The 20,235-nt window shown below is 38.1% G+C and overlaps 1 protein-coding gene across 22 annotated transcripts in view; it reads left to right on the top strand.

Annotated features, from left to right (window-relative positions):
- Positions 1-20,235, top strand: part of AFDN (afadin, adherens junction formation factor) — a 116,942-nt gene extending 96,707 nt beyond the window's left edge. For 6 of the 22 annotated variants that reach the window (XM_064708634.1, XM_064708630.1, XM_064708629.1 and 3 more), the window contains 6 exons: positions 322-510; positions 3,094-4,116; positions 10,456-10,590; positions 12,785-13,076; positions 17,201-17,279; positions 18,038-20,235. In XM_064708634.1, coding sequence (XP_064564704.1) covers positions 322-510; positions 3,094-4,116; positions 10,456-10,590; positions 12,785-13,076; positions 17,201-17,279; positions 18,038-18,182 — 1,863 coding nt within the window. In that variant the 3' untranslated portion in view covers positions 18,183-20,235. The other 16 variants (XM_064708627.1, XM_064708618.1, XM_064708624.1 and 13 more) reach the window with 8 other exon arrangements.

Below are 20,235 nucleotides of genomic sequence, written 5' to 3'. Positions count from 1 at the left end.
GTGACTGGGTGGGGTTTTGCTTATTACAGCTAATGAAAGGTTTGGAAAGTTTTCAATGATTTCGTTAAATTTTGTTCATGAAGTTGTCCTTGTGATTTTTAGGTTTGTACAATGTTGCATACTCACTTTGAGACCATAAAAACATGAGTCATAGCCACAGTTATATTTGATACTAGGCAACCTCTTCATCTCCTGTCCCAGATGAGTAATGCTCTTAGGAGCCAAAAGAAAATATTTGGAAAAAACATGTTTAGAGCAATCTTCAATGCAGATCCATGTGATTAGAGAATCATACCTTGATTTTTTTTCTCCCTTTTTCAGGAACAGATTCTGCCACCACGACCTGAAGCTTATCCTATCCCAACACAGACCTATACTAGAGAATATTTCACATTTCCAGCTTCAAAGTCACAGGATCGAATGGGTCCAGCTCAGAGTCAGTGGCCAAGTTATGAAGAAAAACCACAGCTTCAGGCAGAAAGTAATAATTCTATCAATACTACCATGCAGGTGAGAAGTAATTTTTTTTCAGTATGAGGAAACAACTTGCTTTCCATTCCTGGGCAGCTAGAGACTTTTTTCAGAATCGTCAGTTCTCTACAACTATACCATAAGATGGGAACAACTGTACTTTTGCCAAGGTGGGCTTGAGTTCAGGAACCCTATGGTTTGGGTTTTTTTCCTTCGCATTTTCCCTTTTTTCCCCCCCCTTCCTTTCACAGAATTTGTTACCATGTTCTGCAGACCTGTTATCTGGGATATTTTAATCCCCCTGTTGGAGATAATGAGGTGTCAGTGGTAGTAGGGTTCATCATGTAAAATGTTCTGTGGCTTTCTGAAAAGCAAACTATATCTCCATTCTTCCAAGAAGGTTTATGTGGAAAAATGTTTGCCTGAAGGGTGTGTTATTTAAGTGATAAAGTATTAAAATTGAAATAAAACAGTTCTTGAGGCCTATCCAAGGTGTTCACTGAAACATGTTCCCTGCTCCTAGCTAAAAAAAGAAATATATAATTTCAAATCATATCTATTATCAAAGTGTAGATGCATCTTGATATGGAAGGAATTTACACCCATTGTACTTTTAGAAATTCAAACACAGTGCTGTTCTGCTCCTTTTAGTGAGAACTTCACTCAAATCCATGCAGGAAATTAAACCTAGATCTCCTAAATCTAGTTACTGGATCATCTTCTTTCTCTAATCTATCAGACTTAAAAATATAGAGAGCTTCTTTTTTCCTTGCTATTTCTTAATTAGTGATAAAAGCAGAGCTTTACACCAGGCTTATCCTTTACTCTTGGAAAAGTGCTGTGTACATTAGCTCGAGATTCTGTCTAAGTAAGCAAGGAAAGAATTGTTTATAGGTTGCTCACACATGCATGGGCAAGTGTATTCAGTAAAAAGTCACTTTTATTTTAGTGGTTTTTTAGTATTCTAGAGATAAAATTCTCATTATTTGAGCTGTTAAAAAAATAGATGTTTTGCTCAAAGTAAGACAGTAATTTTGAAAGGGAAATGCTGCAAGTTGAACAACTTTAGCAAATAGATACAGAAATATTTTACTGAATTTCCATGCTTAACTCTTACACATTTCATGATTTCCTCTCACTTAATCTTAGCTGCATAGCTAACATCTACATGCTCTCTGTCAGTGATGGGAGAAAGGGAGGTGGGTGTCTCCAGAGAACAGTTCCTACCTATTTATCTTAACTGAATTCTATGATAATTGTTGCCTGGACATGCATCTCTCCCCTGCTTAAAACAAGCTTAAGTGAGTAGCTTAGATGAGGTGGTTAAAACTGGTAAAGATGAAGCCCATCTATTAAAGTTGTTGACAGACACTGAATTTGAGCTATAGCCTTAAGGCTGAAGGCAGGGCAGAAAAGGATTTTGCTAAAGCAAAATAGAAGGTTTAACTCCTTACTAGCACTGAAAGTGTTAATAGATTTTCCCTGCCAGATGAGAGTTCTTTTAAGTTGAAAATTAGAAGAAAACAGAAAAAAACTTTTACAAAAATAAAAAAATACACTTTAATCTTTGCAGAAAAAACAGGGCTTGTAAAAAAAGCTGCTAAATGCCTGTTTTCTATTCTGAAGGCATTAGCAAACTTTGGCTAGGTGCATCTTTACAGCAAATCTACCACAAATAACTTCTGTTCAGCTCTGTTGGACTAATAGAGCATAAAAAATACACTTGTTCCTCTCAAAGAAGGCATTCTTTAGAGGTCATGGTTAAGGTCATTGATGGAGGAAGATAAAACGAGTTTGCTTTGTTAGTCTTCTCTGAATTGTTGATAATTGGTGCATTATGTGTTCAGTGCTTAGCAGTTCCTAACATTCAAAGTATGAATATTTGCTTCAAGAAAATCGTTAACAGATTTAATAATCCTGGTTTATGGTCCAGTGTTCTTTTCACGTGGTTGTTCAGTGTAATGGGACCCAGAGCTTCTATAGAAAAAGACTTAGTGTTGCACTAAAGTGACAAAAATCTCAGACCATTATACTCATGTTCCAGGAGCAGGTAGAATTAGACTGCCTGCCTGGATTCTGTACCCTGAATTGTGTCAGTAATGGGAGCTTCCTGCAGGGCATCTCTCCTGCTAATGGAGGAGGGTAGGCAGAGGCGCTCTTCTGTCTCTCTGTCTGCAGCCTTTGTGTTTGCTTTCCCAATAGGAAAGATGCTCAGTGAAGCCAGCTGAAGTCTGAATGGCAGAGCTGGTATGACTGAGCCACTGCTCAGAGCTACCAGGACTTCCATACTCACACGTGGGGGAGGGGGTGTCAGGGACAGTCCTGAGAAACTGTGCGAGCTGGGGGGTTTTTCAGCTTAAACTCCATTTTGCATTCATCATTCCTCCCAGTCCAGTTACCAGGCAGTTCCCAGGAGCTTGCTAAGTCTTCCATGGCTTGAATGAGTTAAGAAGACAGAAAAATATTTTATTGTTAGTTTTGGGAAACCTACTGGGTATGGAAATGCTGAAATTTGTTAGAAGTAATTACTTTCAGTAATTAGGATGTGTTTTGTAAGCCATTTTCAAATATGTTTTAATGTGGATGGACTGTGATACACATGCCTTGTTTAATATTTTTCAGCGTGTAGCTCGTTCTCAGGAAGAGCTCAGAGACAAAGTTTTCCAGCCAGAGAGGAATCGTTTGGAAGTTGTTATACGCAAGGATGTGGAGTACATTGATCGGAAGTCAGACAGCGATCAGTGGATGAATTCATCTGTGGATTCCAGCACATCTAGCCAGGAACATCTGAACCATTCCTCCAAACCAGTGTCGCCTGGTTCTTGTTTAACTAAAAGTGGACCTGGCCGTTGGAAGACTCCAGCCACTAGCCAGCCGACTCCAGTGGCCATTTCCCAGCCCATCAGAACAGATCTTCCCCCTCCGCCGCCACCTCCTCCAGTGCATTATGCTGCTGAATTTGATGAACTACAAATGGATTTGCCTCTGCCTCCACCTCCTCCTCCAAACCAGATAGGAGCACAAGCATCCTCCCAGGTAGCTGCTGCTGAGCGTAAAAAAAGAGAAGAGCATCAGAGGTGGTATGAAAAGGAAAAGGCACGTTTGGAAGAAGAACGAGAAAGGAAACGTCGTGAGCAGGAGAGAAAATTGGGCCAAATGCGTTCTCAGACACTAATGCCTACTCAGCCCATGGTTCCTCCTGTCTCCCTTCAACAAGTGAAATCAGAAAAGCCCTCAACTTTGCAGAGACCTCAAGAAACAGTTATTCGAGAGCTGCAGCCCCAACAGCAGCCGCGGACTATTGAGCGGAGAGACCTGCAGTACATTACCATCAGCAAGGAAGAGCTGTCCTCTGGTGACAGCCTCTCTCCAGATCCGTGGAAACGGGATGCGAAGGAGAAGCTGGAGAAGCAGCAACAGATGCACATCGTGGACATGCTGAGTAAAGAGATTCAGGACCTTCAGAACAAACCTGATCGTACAGCAGAAGAAAACGACCGCCTCCGCAAACTCATGCTTGAGTGGCAGTTCCAAAAGCGACTGCAAGAATCAAAGCAAAAGGATGAGGATGATGATGAAGAAGAGGATGATGAGGTGGATACTATGCTCATCATGCAGCGACTGGAGGCAGAAAGAAGAGCAAGGGTAAAATCCTTTCTAGAAAAAAATACTGTTAATTTTTAGCTTGGTGGGTTTTCATGCTTTGAGTGTTTTGATGTTCTTAGACAGTAAAGGAGGATGAGACTTTCTTAAATGGCTTGAATTTTAAAATTAGTAAGAGTGGTTTCATCAGTTAAGTAATATATTGTGAAAATCTCGAAGCTACCTTTTATAGAATTCAATTTTAGCAATTGAATTTATTTTTCTGGTTTTGGGGAGAGAAGAGTTTCCTTTGGATAAAGGTATTTTGCCATGTACCTAGAGTATGGTTAGAAGGTAAACTGTGTTAAAAATTTGCTTGGAGAAAGGTAAGCAAAAAGATGTTAAATTACGTAAGTTTGTAGGAGAATCAGGAATAAAAATGGTGTGATTTCTCCCTCTCCTCCCCAGTGTATTTACCTCTAAAAGTTTTTATTTATAGTCTTGGGTCATGAACACAGACACCGAATGCATACTGTTTCCAGGGAGTAGTGAGCTGAACAGACATTCCAACTTGCTGGTCTGATACAGCTGCTACCTCTGCCTTTACCACCCCTCAGTGCTGACCTCAGCAGTGGAGGGAGCATTGCTTGAGCTGTGTGGTATTGGGTGGTGTAATAGCTAATACACCTTGTCTAGAGCTCCAGCTCCTCCTAATCCGAAGCCTGGATTTTTCATGGTTTAAGTTTAATCAGCATCTGAGGTTTGCTTACCTTAGCTTCAGTTCTCTGAAAGCTCATAATATATGTAATAACATAATACAACTGAACAGTATGGTGAAATTTTTAACTATTCTTGCTGGTGGCTGTTGTCTCCCAAGACTCTGCTAAATCTACTGTTATTGAGAAAAAGTGTCTATAGGAAAATCTGTTCTTTCCTGAATAACAGCATGAATTCCAAAATTACATACCAATAGCTATGCTTTTCCAGGCTTAAAAGCTAGCTCTGTAATATGTTCAGTGTCTTCTGTGTGTTTGTCTTGAAGAGTTGACTTAATTCTGTGATAAGCAGTGTTTAATTCCTGAGAAATGTTTGGACATGCTTGTTTTGACATTTAGAAATAGCTGGTGGCTTGAGTGAGATTTGAGTTCACGATTGTTTTGGCAGCTTCATTTCCTAAACTTACTCTTCTCGTATTCGCTGCAGTCTGCATTGCTTTCCTTTTTTCCTCCTTATGCCTAACTTTATTACTGTATAAAAGAATAGATGCCTCAAACTTGGAAATTGAAGAAAGAAAAAGCTAAATATGCATTTGGCAAACAGGTTTCCCTGAAGTCCAGCATTGCTAACAGGCAATTTGTGGCATATAGACAGTTACCTATGGGCATAAAAAATTAATGTGTAACTGCCATTTTAACAAACAGTGTCTTAAAAATTTTACTGTGGCAAGGCTCAGAAAGCCACGTGTTAATAAAAAAAAGCCAGTTGTATTGCATAACAATATTAGTCTTCTCTGCAAGTGCTGGCTTTAAAACACTATTTGTGCATGAAGTTCTTCCAGCTTTTTGGAACATTTTGAAACTGAAAAATAACAGTTGTATTGAACTGAATTAATGTTTTCATTTTGATTACATTTCGCTTTTAGAGATGCAGTTAAGTAGCATCTTTGCGGAACTACTGAGGTGGATTATTTGGATATTTTGGATTATTTGTTTTAATTTCTGTATTTCACATTTATGTCCATTTAGTTCCTCATTCTAAAGCAGCCAACTAAACAAATAAAAGAAAATGCTTTTGAAATAACACATGTCTAACCTATCTTTATTTACACTGTGCATCTTTCTTTTTTTTCCCTTTTCTTACTACCTGCAGCAGACTGCTGTGCCAGCAATCTCTGTTCTAGATTTGGTATGTTTGTTTCTTTCTCTTCAATATCTCTTTCCCATTTCAGTTCCTTATTATTATTAATAACAGCCCTATGTGCTTTGGATGATGATCTGGCATCTTTGGGTGTTCAGAGATCATTATGGTACTGTAAGCAGTCAGTTAACTGCAAGCATGCATTTGAATGTTTTCAGATATGGTGATTCCTTTCCCTGTGTTTCCTTCCTCTTAGATGTTGTGTTCTGCTTGCAGACTTGATTTGTTTGTTGCAGCAGAGATCTAACATAAAAACTGTATCTACTGATTTGTGCAATTTTGTTTATAAAATCTTACTAATAACTTTGAATGAACAGGCTGTGAGGTAAGATTGCTTCCTTTCCCTTTTGCGCCCATGCAGGTTTTAGAAGAACTCTAAAGAACATTTCCTTTACAGTTTGAAGGGAAATTGTACTGAGAGCCTAATAATACAGCACACTTCTTCAGCACATGCTGACACCCTGTTGTTTGCAGGTGTTACAGCTGTTTGGTTTTGGCAGATTAACATAAAAATGGATTGTAAACTCAGAAATCACTTCCAAACTGCTATTTCCAAGTTGGTTGCATAAACATGCAATCGTTAAATTACAATATAATTTCAGTTTCAATTGGTTAATACTATTCTCTTGCATCTAAGACGTGACAGGCTTTCAAACTGCAACTGTAATTGCTATGACTCCAGCTAATTTTGTATTTTATTGCGCTCATTGGGCATGGAAAAGGAGTTTTGTAGTCTTCCACAGCAAAAATACACCTCCTTCAAAGTCAATTTCTGTGTAATCAGTGTACCAGTTCTAAAAGAAAGGGGATGTTAGTAAAATTTAATTTCTGCTGCTTGGAAAAACTGTCAATGTGTCAGTTCAAAATATGGATTTGAATATTCAGCACTGTCTTATGAAAAAAAATCACCTTTTAAAATGCATACTTCTTATAAAATCTAAGGTGCTCAGTTTTGTATCTGTGTGCTACGTGAGTGTTAAACAGTTTACAGCAATGGAACAGGTGAAGCATTTCACCTTCTTGAATTTAAGGACAAGCCAGGAGTCATGGATTTTTCAGACTTAGCATCTTATCAATATTTTCTAATTACTACCTATATTTTTTTTTGCTCAAACCTTGATTCCTGGAGCTGCAGCTCAATAGATAGAAAGCTTTTCCAAGCAGACAGCAAACATCTGGATCTTTCAGCAACAGGAGGTTGGTGAAGGCAGACGGTATCAGCAGCTTGAAAAATGGATTAGACAAATACATAGACATCACGCCTGCAAGCAGCTGCTCAGAGGATTAGACAAGGCTGTACCAGATGACATCTCTGGCAGTGTGCTAAATGCCAGGGGAATGCTAGAAGAGAAGGCCAGGCTCAAGTGCAGCTCTTTTTGCCTTGGTCAGAGACAGAAAAATACTGGGCTAGATGGATGCATGGCCTGAATCAGTCGATGATTTATGATGTTCATAAAATTAGTTTTAAAAAAAAGGCAGCAAGCTAATACTAAAATAGTTGAACGCTACACCCAGAAAATACCACTTTTCATAATTTCATTATTTTTATCCCATTCACATGACTTTTGAGACATAAATGCATCTAAACAATGCCACTTCATATACCCAAGTAATTGCTACTTTGTTTATTAAAAAAAACCCAAAACCAGCAACAACAAAACCATGTCTTGTTTGATGCTTATTTTGTATGTCTAGGGTGAGCATGGTTGATAGCTGTTCTTCTAATTACAAGGCTGAAGGAAGGTGATGAACAGTTAATACAAGAATTGTCAGCTTAGATAGTGTTTGTTTTTTAAATTCCCCTGGATCTATGAGATCTGACACAGCTTTTTAGCTGTTGTTAAATAAATAGGTATAAATTTAAAGTTTTCCTGGAGCATCTTTTAGAGTGTTATAAGCAGTGGTTGGAGAAATTAACGTTTTTTGAAATTTGAGACTTCCTGGATTTGAGAATGGCCTGCCAGGCCTGTGGATATCTTAACATTCCTGATAGGATCAGCCCACTGACCCCTTTACCAGGATCAGCAGCTCAGAGGAAGGGTGGACTTCTCTGCCCTCCGAGGTGTAGGAGCAGTTCTGTTGGCAATAAGGAGACAAAGCTGTGTGACTGAGCAAGTGCTTGGCACTTTGCAGTAGAGCTGGGTCAAAGCAGGGGAGAAGAATGGATGCTTTGTGCTCAGCTGCTTTGCTCGGTTACAGCTGGGAGAATGCTCTTCTCCATCACTCTGGCTGTACAAATTAGTTGTTCTTCCCTGTTAAAATATAAGCACATGGCTTTGGAGGAGATAGTGGAAGTTCAGTAAATCAGGTGAAAATATGTCTTTTAAACAAGAGAGAAACTGATTGGGATAGAGAAGCATCCAATCAAAATACTCAATCTGGGAATCTTACAGCCCTCTCAGTAGAAGTGTGATCCAAAGCTGATTTTCCTATGCATCTTGAAAATTTGGGGTGAAGGTAGAACTGGGTACTGTTGAACACACAGAATTACAGACACATCCCTGCAAGTGCTCTGGCATACCTCATCATCCTACCACTCCCTGCCTTGGTCTGAGAATGCTCCAAAATAGAAACTAGTTAGTGATCATCAGGAAATGAAATGTCATCTCTTAATAGTTTCTGTATTCTCATTTCTGCCTTCCATACAATTTTTAGCCATTTTCCTGTAGATATTATGGCTAGAATAGCCTCTGACCTGAATACAGTTGTCTTCACAATTCTTACAATTCCGATGTTAACAACAATTACCAGGTGGGCAGCTTGGTAACTTTTGCCTTCTCTCTTTAGTTATGGTCAGAAGACAATTAAACAAACCAGTCCTAACTTTCTCTATAATTTAGTTGGACATTCTTTACCATTTAAGTGCTTTTGAATAGGAATATTTGCTGCTAAGCAGTAAGGCATCCATACCATAACCTGGGAGCAGTAACTGTCATGTTCAGGGTGTTTTTCTAATGTAGTTGGGACAGGAATTTTCCTGTATTTTCTCACTGTGCAGTTTTTGCTTGCCTTTTTTTTTTCTTTTTTTTCTTTTATTATTAAGAGAAAATGACTTCTCTTGTATAAACTCCTGTGAATTACTAGCTGTATTTCCTTTTGACAGCAGTATTATCTCCTTTGCTAAAATAATGTCTTTCTAATAACTAAGACATGAACTCTTAATCCAAGCAGGGAGTTGGTTAACTACTCTGTTCCCTGCTCTGCAGTGCAAACTGAGCTTGATCTTTATCTTTGTTGTTTTCAGCAAAATTTTAGCCCTAAATAAGGGGAATTTACTTGGAAGTAGCATCCTCTAAAATACATTCATCAAATTAATTTTGTTCTTTAGCTTTCATGCTCAAAAATGAGCAATGGGAGGAAATAATTGGAAGAAAATTAGCCAAACTGTTTATACTTTTTTATTAATTAATTGGGGAGGAAGGTACTTGCATTAAGGTTGTCCTCACAAAATCTATTAAGATTTAATTTCTCTTTCTCTCTTGTACTACTTTGTGTCTTAAGGGTCTTTTTCTGCAAGTGAATTTGGATTGTAAAATAAAATCTAGGAGTAGAAAAGTATCTCTGTTACATGCAGTTTATAGCAAAATCAAATAATTTTTTGATTTAAACTAATAAGGATTTTTTTTTAATTGTGGGGAGGAAAAAAAAAAGATACTTTGAAACATATGCAGCAGTAAGAAATAACACAGCATGTAGTCCAGTTAATTTCTAGTTGTATTACTGTGCCAGTGAATATTCCTGTCCGTTAAGGGCTTATATGCTGCTTGCTTTAAAAAAATCAGGCAAATTTTGGATAGTGCTCAGTTTTCCTATCTGTGCAGCATCATACACGTATATAAACCAGTATTGTCTGTTGGACATGAGTTGTTCTTGTGCGCTTGTTTCATCCCAGTAGTCAAAGGTTTTCTTTCCTTTGGTCTCTGCTTTTTCCAAAACCCATCTGCTGCAGATACAGTGGGAGATTTTATTTCCTGAGTCTATTTGCAGACTTGCTGAATGAGCCTGTTACTTTAAATGGATTGACCCTTTGACTAATGAGTCATGATTTTCTGGTACTTAAATTCTAATCCAGAATGAAAAAAAGAATTGACTGCTGTAGCTGTGGACTTTTGGTTCCAAGTGTTTAATTTCATTTTACTGTACCTATGACACTATGGTTATTGAAGCTCTTCAGAGCATGAGTAACATCAGTCTTCTACTGGGGGTTCATACATGACTGCTAAAAATCTCTCCCTGTGTAATTTGTGCTTTTATGTATGTATTTCTGTGCACCTCTATTTTGCTTTTTCTTTCCTTAGGGATTTTAGGCAAGCCAGTGTAACAAAGCATACTCGTAATGACTGGAAATTGTATTGATGGATCTGTAGCATAGCATTTTCTGCTGAATGAGTTACTTTTAGATGCCAGTATTTAGTTACATTTTTAGTTACCTTTTTGACCCATCTTGCCCATGTGAGTGACCAATTAAAATTGTGTCTCTGTTAGTTACAGGATGAAGAACGCAGACGGCAGCAACAATTGGAAGAAATGCGGAAACGAGAAGCAGAAGACCGGGCCAGGCAGGAAGAGGAGCGCAGACAGCAAGAGGAGGAGCGGACCAGGAGAGAGGCTGAAGAAAAGGTTGTGGTCTTCTGAGTGCCACAGGGGTTCTTGCAGGCCTTTCCTCGTCAGCCTGCCCAGTACCAGCTCAGTGTTGGGTCAGCAGGGTTTAAACACAGTAGCCTGGTGATAGGGATCATGGCCCAAGGCTTCAGTTTGTCTATCCAAACCAAAAAGGAATTAAAGAAACAGCCCATTCCTGCTGGCTGGAGTTGACTGGTATTGCAGAAATAGTACTGCAGGCTTAGTGCCTGACAGTTCTTAGCAGGAGCAAGGCTCTTAACTTCAGAGCCTTTCTGAAAATTATGGAAGAAATCAGGTACTTCCTGTTTCCCTTCAGCTCCCATCATAAATTGCATACCTTTTTTATTATCATGGCTCAGTTAGTGCTATTGGGTTTTCCTATGTCCCAGTAGATGGCACTTACATATTTCTGTAGTATTTTTTAATATAGATACAGAGAGAAGCATGAAATACGATGGAGTAGTGATGAATATTCCATATTGTTTTTTATGTTTGGACTGTGGGAGGGAAGTGGTTTCTAGAAAGCAAGTAAATAATTTTAGCAGATAAGTGTGCAGTCAAATTATAAAAATTCAGGGTTGTAGGTTCTGCTGAAACATTATACATAAATATGAGAAGCTTAACTGATCAAACTAGAAGACAAAGCAACTTATTTGACTCAGCATGTTTCTTAAGACCTTTTTGTTCCCAGAGAAAGCAGTTACTTCTGTTCAGTTTGCCTCTTAGTAACACTGACTTCAGAAAGAAAGCTGGCTTTTAAAGTTGTTCATCTTGAAAGATTGAGCAAATAAAAAAGATTGAGAAAGCTCCCAAACTTTAGATACATAAACTTTGTTCATTTATTTTTCAGGCTTTGTTAAATTGTTTCCCATAAACAGTATGGTTGGATGAGTGGAAGAGGTGGTAATAAGAGAGAAGTGAGGAAGGTGTATCTGGAGTGCGGAAAGTTTTTAAAAGTAGATTGTAGACACCTTCAAAAATGCAACCAACAGAAAACAACTATGGCTTTCTTAACTTCTGAAAATGATGCAGCCACATGACATTTGGATCACACTTGAAAGAGTTTTCACTGGCAGATGTTGACTAAGATACTTCTACCAACTCAGAACTCAGTACCATCAGTAAAATGGTTTTAGAGAGTAGTACAAGGAGATGAGTTTCATGTCTTTGCCACAGATGAACAAGATCAGATCTATTTATTATTTTTTCAGGATAACTGACTCAGTATTGGACAGATAAGCATTAAGGTGGATTTTTTTAAACATGTGGATTAAAACCAGAAGTTAAGGTTATTTCAGATGCCATATATTCCCAGCAGAAGTTATTCTATGCTTATACGCAAAGGGTTTTGTAATGTACATACAGTTCCCAAATACACCTCATTTGTTATCGAACTACTGAATAAACCCTTGTATTAATTTACAATGTGTCTGAGACAAGAGCTGAACAGAATTAAATGTTATTTAGTTTAAAAACAGAACAGTCTTTTAAAGAGGAAGAATACACAGAAGGTATTTAATGACCTTTTAAATGGTCAGTAACCTCATGTAGATATCATTAGAATAATTTCTGTTTTAAATGCCTTTAACAGTATTTGTTTGATGCCTGTTTTGGAAAAATTCTTCGTAATACTTTTTTTGTGTGAAAGTAGTGTTCCTGGTGTTTATACTAGAAACTTGGTTAGGAGTCATCTATTCCAAGGCTCTCTTGACTAATTTACATTGTATAAGCATGAAACAAAATCACAAAGTTCCTTTAAGGCAGTAGTTAATTTTAGTTATATTCCTCTCCCACAGATTCTCTACAGCTTTAGTAAATCTGCACCTTATTAACTGTAGTTTCAGTTTGAGTAATAAATGCTGGAATGCCCTTAGTTTACGCAGGCAGTTGCTTTAGTGACCACAGGCAGTGGTAAATCTGTAAATAGCAGCTACACTGTGTTACTGGATGGCTGCTGGGTTTTTGCAAATGTGATGGTTTGACCACTGGCCAAACACCAGTGCACCCACGAAAATCATTCACTCTTAGTAGTAAATGTTCTCTGTACAAGTACATATAGATGCCCTGCTTATAGCCAGAAAAGGAGACAAAAAGGATTGACAGAAGATGTTTGTAGCTGATTGATGGAAAGCTTAAATCTCGTGGATTGAAATGTCTGACCACTGTGTTTCTGTTTCCTCTGGGCTTTCAGAGGCGCCAGGAAGAGGAGTATTACAGTCGCTTAGAGGCTGAAAGGCGCAGGCAGCACGATGAAGCTGAGCGAAGATTGCTGGAACCTGACGAGCCTGGTCTGTACAGACCTCCGCTTCCACGGGAATATGAACTCCCATCCCCAACCCCTTCATCTAACGCTCCTCCTCCCCCACCTCAGCGAAACACCTCTTACCTCAAAACACAGGTCCTCTCCCCTGACACGATTTATACTGCCAAGTTTGTTGCTTACAATGATGATGATGATGAGGAGGAGGATTCCAATCTAGCAGGTCAGGATAAGTACTCCAGCACAAGAAAATCCTATGGTGACTTTCCTCCTGCCACCCTTAAGCCACAGCAGCCCTCCCGCCAGCCTCGCCCAGTTTCAGATGGCATCTTTCTTTCCAACTCATTCCAGTCATCTTCTGTCAATGCCAACAGTACTACTGTCAAAAAAAGCCAGCCCCTGCCCCCATCAAACAAACCAAGTTTCGTCCATGCCAGCAGCTCTAAAGGTAGAAACAATGAAATAAGTCATCTCTTCAAAACTGTCCTTGTATTTTCAACTCCAGGGTTCTAGATTTAATCACTTATTTTGTGATTTCCCCCTCCCTTAATCACTATTTTCACTCTGGTGATCTACCTTAAATCTTGATCTTAATATGAATCCTTCAATTTTTAATTATTTTGATCTCTCAAATTTTCTTGCTCTTTACCCAAACTTTTCAAAAGCAAAAATTCCATCTTTCATGTATGAATCAGAAATTATTTTAACTGCTACTCAATCAGTTTGAAGTACTGTTGGTTTTGGCTTTCACTCTGTATCTTTAAGTGATTTGTTTTGTATGACTGACTGCTGTTTACTCTGAGCATCTGGAAGTGCACCTTTCTTGAACACAGGAAATCTCTCCTAATGGGTTCATGGACAGATCTTATCTTCTGCTTTGTTGTTGGTACCAGGGTTCTCTCTCTTTTAATAGTGTGTGCAAATGGCTTTAAAATTTGTATTTGTAGATGTAGATCTTAAATACACAAGCACCAAGGGAAATACAGGTCTTGCAGTTAGTTTCATGTATTAGGCACCATTCCTGAATTTCTGGTTTGTACAGTGCAGTTTCCTTGCAGAAAGACAAAAATCTAAATTTCATCTTAGTACTGTTTTACTCCTTCCCTTCTATACCTCTATGTTTCTTTGACTCCTCATCTTGTTGTTGTTGTATAACTCCAAGCTAACCATAATGAAGTTTAATTTCAGTTAGAGTTCTAGCTGCCAGGAACTTCAGCACCATATTTTACCTGCAGAGTACTAGTTGAACTATACTCTTGAATTCAAAGCTAATTCAGTCCAAAGTCTGGGGATATTTTTTAAACTGATGCTGTATAGGAGTAATCTTGTATACTTGACTATTTGAGTATGTCTCACTCTGACAAGATTGCACTTCATTGATATAATACTTAGTCTTTAAACGGCAGCATCTGCTGGTACTTCTACATTTGTTTTCTTCTGTGTTCTTTTGAAGGTGGTGGCCATGACATTCTCATAGTTTATTCTTTTTACTTACACTGGCAGTTAACAAGTGCCTGACAACCAACTCTATGTGATCAATTAATCCTTCTAAAATGAAAAAGGTAGCAAGTCACCTGAGATCCCAAGGGAAGGTGTTTATGCTGGCTTCTAGCTGAATGGCCAGCTTGTTTGCTGGACTCAAGTGGCACAGATGGAATCCTGTAGTGTGTTACATCCCTCATCACTTTTTTGGCTACCTAACAAATTAGGAAATCACTCACTTGCTTTATTCAGCAGTGTGCCCTGGGCATTGGGAAGATATGAGCCTCCAAATAGGTTCCATCTATTAGAAGCACTTCTAATCCAGCTGCAATAATATGTGACTCTGATTTAGGATATATACAAAGCTACTGAACTGCTTGTCCACATCCTGTTCAGTTGAGGCTCAAGTCATCATTTTCCAGCAATGAAAATTAGCATTCTTTCCTTTGCAGGGCTGATAAGCTTCTGCTACCATTGAACTGCTTCCAGTGCTGAAGAGAAGCTCTGCACTGTATTGTGTAGTTTTTAATATTACTGAAGGACAGTTTAGCTCAGTTATAACTACTGTCCCACTGGTGCAGTTGATGATCAGTAGTTCCACTGTTTGTGTCAGCACAACACCCAAGTTGCATAAAAAAAGTATCTACAGTGATTCTCCTGTAAAGTCAGGGGAAGCCTGATAATTTATGCTGGTGTTGCATGTGAGATCTCAGGATCTAGTCGTCTCTGTGGTAATAGCCTCTCTTCTGCAAACCCACTGTCACTCCTCTCTAACTCTGTAATAGGTTCTGAATCTTAAAGGAAAGTGAGGGAAGGTTTTAGCTTTTCAGTGTGTTTTCATTAAACTGGAGTATAATTCTGGACGCTACATGCTGTGTACTACCATAATGCTTACTACCATGCACCTGAAATCTCTGATATACCCACAGCCAATTTTGTACCAGAAGAGCTTCAGCTTTTGAACACCAGATATCACAAAGAATTAAAAATATTCTGAAATGGCAGGCTTCTGACATGAAACATGGGTACTTTATGCCTGTACTTAATTTTTTTTCTTTCAAAGGACTTTCTAGGAATTCTTATTTGAAATTGACTGTAATAAAAAGTAAAATGTGCCTTCCATCACAGCATGTAGGCTTGCAAAAACTGTTGCTTCCCTTCCCTATTTGGCACTTAGAAGGCTGCACATGTAATCAGTTAGGCAACCCTAGAGCCATCAGTCACTAGTTGTCACCACCACTCTCCCTGCCTCCCATCATCCACAACCCAGAATGCTATTTAGTATATAATTGCATTTCTAATCCTGCTTTCTGTTAATATTAATTGAAAAATGAATCTCAGGAAAGTGAAATGTTCAGTGGTATTGTTTGTGCACATTTGTTTTTTGTGGAAAACAATCAAAGGACAATTTACAAAGATTTGGTTAGGGTTTTGGTAACAATTAAGGAATATTGTAGTATGATGCTTCGCCTTTAATAGCCTAATTCATAAGCCATACAACTAATTATGAATACTCTTATTTCATAATTTTTAAAATAGCCATGAGAACAGGTTAACTTCACTTGATTGCTCAAGCTTCTCTGAAGACTGCCTGCGTAACGTACAAAGCCGTTTGCACAAAATGCAGAATTCACTGTGCAGTTTGACCATCTCCCATCTCGCTGACTCTGTTACATTCCTGTCCTTTACAGCTCTTTCCTGTTCTGAGTGTTAACTCTAGTGAACCATGCTTCTGCAAATTTTGCTCTCGTGCTTTCTTCCACTGGGTCTTTAAAGACCATTGGGTCTGTCAGCTCACCAAGGAAAAAGTCAACACCCAAATGAAAAACACTATCTAAATGCAAATGAAACCTTGTGGATCCAGCCACAAGCTTTTCAAAGTAGGGAAGGCAGTACTTACAGGAATGTAAGACTCACAACTAAGAGGAAAAAAAAAATCTTTATATGCCTGGCATACCTAGTATGATTTGGTTTGCTGCAAATTTTTGATGGAAAAAATTTGTCCTACAACACATTAGCTAAATTGGCTTATGGGTTCTAGCCTCAATCAGAATTACTGAATATTTCTGAGAAGTTAGATGTACCAGTGGAAGAAGCAAACATCTCCTTTTGTACCAAAGAAGGTTCACAAGACATAACATGAACAATATTGAGATCAGAACTGTCTGAAGACAAATCTGAGTAGTGTGCTACACTTCTTTTTACTCTTTTCATGACAGTTATTAAGAGAATATGGTCTTAAATATAAATTAAATTATTAAGCTTCTGATTGGAAATAAAAGGTTTTGTCTTGTGGCCTTTACAAGGAATTAATATAATGTGTAAAACCTGTGTGTTATATCAACTTAAAGGTGCAGTGCTGCAGGACTTGAAATTTAAATTCAGAGGCAGGAGGGAGGGGCCATCTCAGTGATACAGTTTGTGTATCAGACTTAACAGCGACTAAAATTTTGATTCTGCTGAATTGCAAAGAAAGAGGAGCTACAGCTAATTTACTTCCTGTGAAGTTTGTCACAGGATAATGAAGAGTGTTGCTCTTCCTGTTGATCTTCTTGAACAGCTTCTAGTATCTGCTTTACAATAAGGCTTAATAAGATAAAGACCATGATTTGGCATGTGCTGGACAATCTGAACAAAATGGGTTTTGACTCAAAATTAGGAATCAAAAAAATAGCCCATTTGGAGAGGGTTTGAATTTAATAGTACTGGGATTAAATATTCTAGAGATCACATGACCTCTGATTATTTATGATTCTCATTTGAATTGTTTCTTGAAAGAAGCACTGCACCTTTTTGAAGGAATACAGTATAAAACTTCTGTGTTGTTGCTGCTGTACTTAAACCTACTTCTTTCTTTTGCATAAGGAATAAATTCATACACTGGATCTACAGGAGCTGCTGCTGGGGAAGTTTATCGGGATCCAAGAGACAAAAGATCTAAAAGGTGATATACAGGAGTCCATTGACTTTTATACAACTAACTTGGCTAGCTTCTGCAGTATCTTCTGTTGTCATCGTTGCATCTCCGGGGGCTGCTCCAGAGTTCTGCTGTTGGCTCTGTTATGGGTTACTATAAAACACAGTTAAGTTCTCTCCACAAGCCCTTAGATGATCTGAAACACTGCTGAATAGCAACAAGTTTTGGCTCTACAAGTAAGCAAAATGGTCACTGTAAATGAGCAACTTCACCTGGTTTAGGTGTATTTATAAATCTGAACAGTACCTCCGCAGTGGGATTCTTACAAAACCTGTAATAAGCATTAAAGATTTAAGTTGTGTACACATCTCACACAGGCTTTACCATGTATCATATTGATGATGGGATAAGAAAAGGACAAGAAAAGCACTTCCAGTGCTTTTTCTTAGAAATGTGCCACCACAGAAAACTGCTTTAGTTTAGCCAAAGCAGTAATGCTGTGCTAACACAGGCAGAGCCTTAGTTTATAACCTGCCATTCATGTTGAAATTGACAAGCATTTCCATTTATTTTGACATGGAATAAATGGTCAAGTCATGAATTTCTCTCAAGTGACAGCACAATGTCAGAGTTAAAGGTATGTGTGAGGAACAAAACCTTTCAGAACATAATGGAGACTGCTTTGCTGTAGTCAAAGAAGCTGTAATTACGTGTCATCAAGAATGATTATGTTTAAGGATCTTGTAGATGAGAATTATAAAGAATATTTTTTCTTTCCTTTGCAGTCAAGATGCAGATTTACCTGGAGCACCAGAAAACCTGACGTTCAAGGAACGCCAGCGACTTTTTTCACAGGGTCAGGATGTATCCAATAAAGTAAAAGCTTCTAGGAAACTAACGGAACTGGAAAATGAGTTGAACACAAAATAAGATTAAAGCACCTTATCAGATGTAATGGATGATCTCCAAATTGAGGGATTGAGATTGGGGGCACACTACTAAGTATGAACAGAAAATGAATGTTTTCTGAAAGGAGTGACTTTGATTCCTCTATATCTAAGACTGTTAATTAAGACTTAGAGATGTTGCAATAGCAAGAAAACTGATTACTTTGCCAGGAGCTTGTGGTTTATACAATGAAAGCACTGTAAATTTTTAAAGATGCGAATCACGTGAAGGTAACTTTTTTTCTGTTTTGGGGGTAAAGTTCTTTTGCACCAGACCAAGTAGCACTTGTCAAAGATAAGTTCTGTTTCCTGGTGTTTTACAGACACACTTTTGTTTTAGCTGCTGAGCAGAGAGAGTGAGAATAGCTTGAACTGCCTAAACTAAACTGTGCACTAGAAGTTAGTATTTTAGGTTGTTTGACAAGAAGCCAATGTCTGGGCCACCTTAAATAAGGTTTCATATGCAAGTGTGACATACTGTATGGTGTTCATAGAAGAATCAGTATATCAATACAGATCTTACCATTACTTAGTACTGGCATAACATTCTCTAGACACATTCTCTAGATAGAATCTTGGAATAAAAATGTCTCTATTCCTATGTATTTGTTTGGTCTAAAATGGATGCCTAAGATTTTATCTGTAGTTATGGAAAAGTCTACGTTCTTGTATCCCCACTATATGTGCTTCAGACTTTGAAAAAATGTGAAGATAACAACCTTTGGATAACTGTTTCACTAAAAATTACATAAGCAATAGATAGTAGGCTACACTTAGTGGCCCTTCATCAGCTAGGACCAAAATGTTAGTAGTGTGTTAAAGGCAAGGATTACAGAAGGTGAGCAGAACACGTGGGTATGTTTTCTGAGAAATTCATATCAGAAGTGATAGGGCAATTAGGCCTGGTACAGCATTGATAAGTCTGTTATTATCAGTTCAGCAATAGATTTTTTTCCTATGGAGATATCAGCAGGCATATTAGAGAAGAAGACTGAAGTGCAAAGCATCAAATACAGTACTGCAGTCTGGAAGTGGGAACGTTCATAAGGTCATTACCAGAGCTGGTGTGCTAGCAAGGAACCATCCCTGCTCATGCTGAGGAGCAGTGCTAGTGAGCTCCCATTCCGTCTAGCTGGCTTTACTGACATCCTATTATGGTTGTACTGAAAGCCTTTTTGGCAGTTCAAGCTATTTTTTCACACTGTTATAGCCTTATTTAATTTTTAATTGTTAATCTTTTTTCCTCCCACTATTTCCTCAGCTATGCTTATGTGGCTGATGATGTTGGGAATAAGGACCTCATCAGAGTCTTTCTCATTGTGTGATGTTAAGACAATATATATTGTGATTCCAAACAAATTTTCTATTTGACAAAGCCCTTTACTGGCTTTAGATGATTTTTTTTCCCTGTATCATATTGTTCTCTTATAAATATATATTTAGGGACTTGTGCACACTTCCAAATACAAAGGGGTAGACTTTCACTGCCTTAGGAATGAAATCACTTTTAATAAGAGTTGTATGATAAATAAATGCAGGTTAATGAAAATTGGAGTGTAAATATTTTTTACGTATTTCAGGTTTCTTATTTGAAAGTGTGCTTTTACCGTTTCACCTGTTAAATATGAAGTAGAAGATTAAACTGGTTCAAAGTGTTAATGAAGGATCTGCATGCTTGCTATGTCTGTTCATCAGCAAAAGCAAGCCTCTCCCAATTTATCTTGAGAACACTAGCAGCCTTACAGTGACACATTTTTCTTGAAGAAAAAAACTTATGCTGTGGCTGAATTACTGTTGCTGCTAGACTCTGAAAAAGGCTTAGCAAAAAAATACCTATAACCTTCAGTTGAGTGGATTTGGCCGCTATTGGGCATTCAGGTCAAGTGTGAATATGTGTAAAAGTGCTTTTCATATTTGTCTGTGCATTATTTGAAAAAAAAAAAAAACAAACATCAAAACTGCTGTAGTTTCCCATTTCTACTGTATTTCACTTGCAACCTATTTTTAATAAAGTTTGTATTGTATTTAACTTTGCA

This window comes from Zonotrichia leucophrys, chromosome 3 (assembly GCF_028769735.1).
Source record: "Zonotrichia leucophrys gambelii isolate GWCS_2022_RI chromosome 3, RI_Zleu_2.0, whole genome shotgun sequence".
NCBI lineage: Eukaryota > Metazoa > Chordata > Aves > Passeriformes > Passerellidae > Zonotrichia > Zonotrichia leucophrys.
Note: the sequence above shows the minus strand (reverse complement) of the source record. Positions and strands in the feature narration are given on the sequence as shown.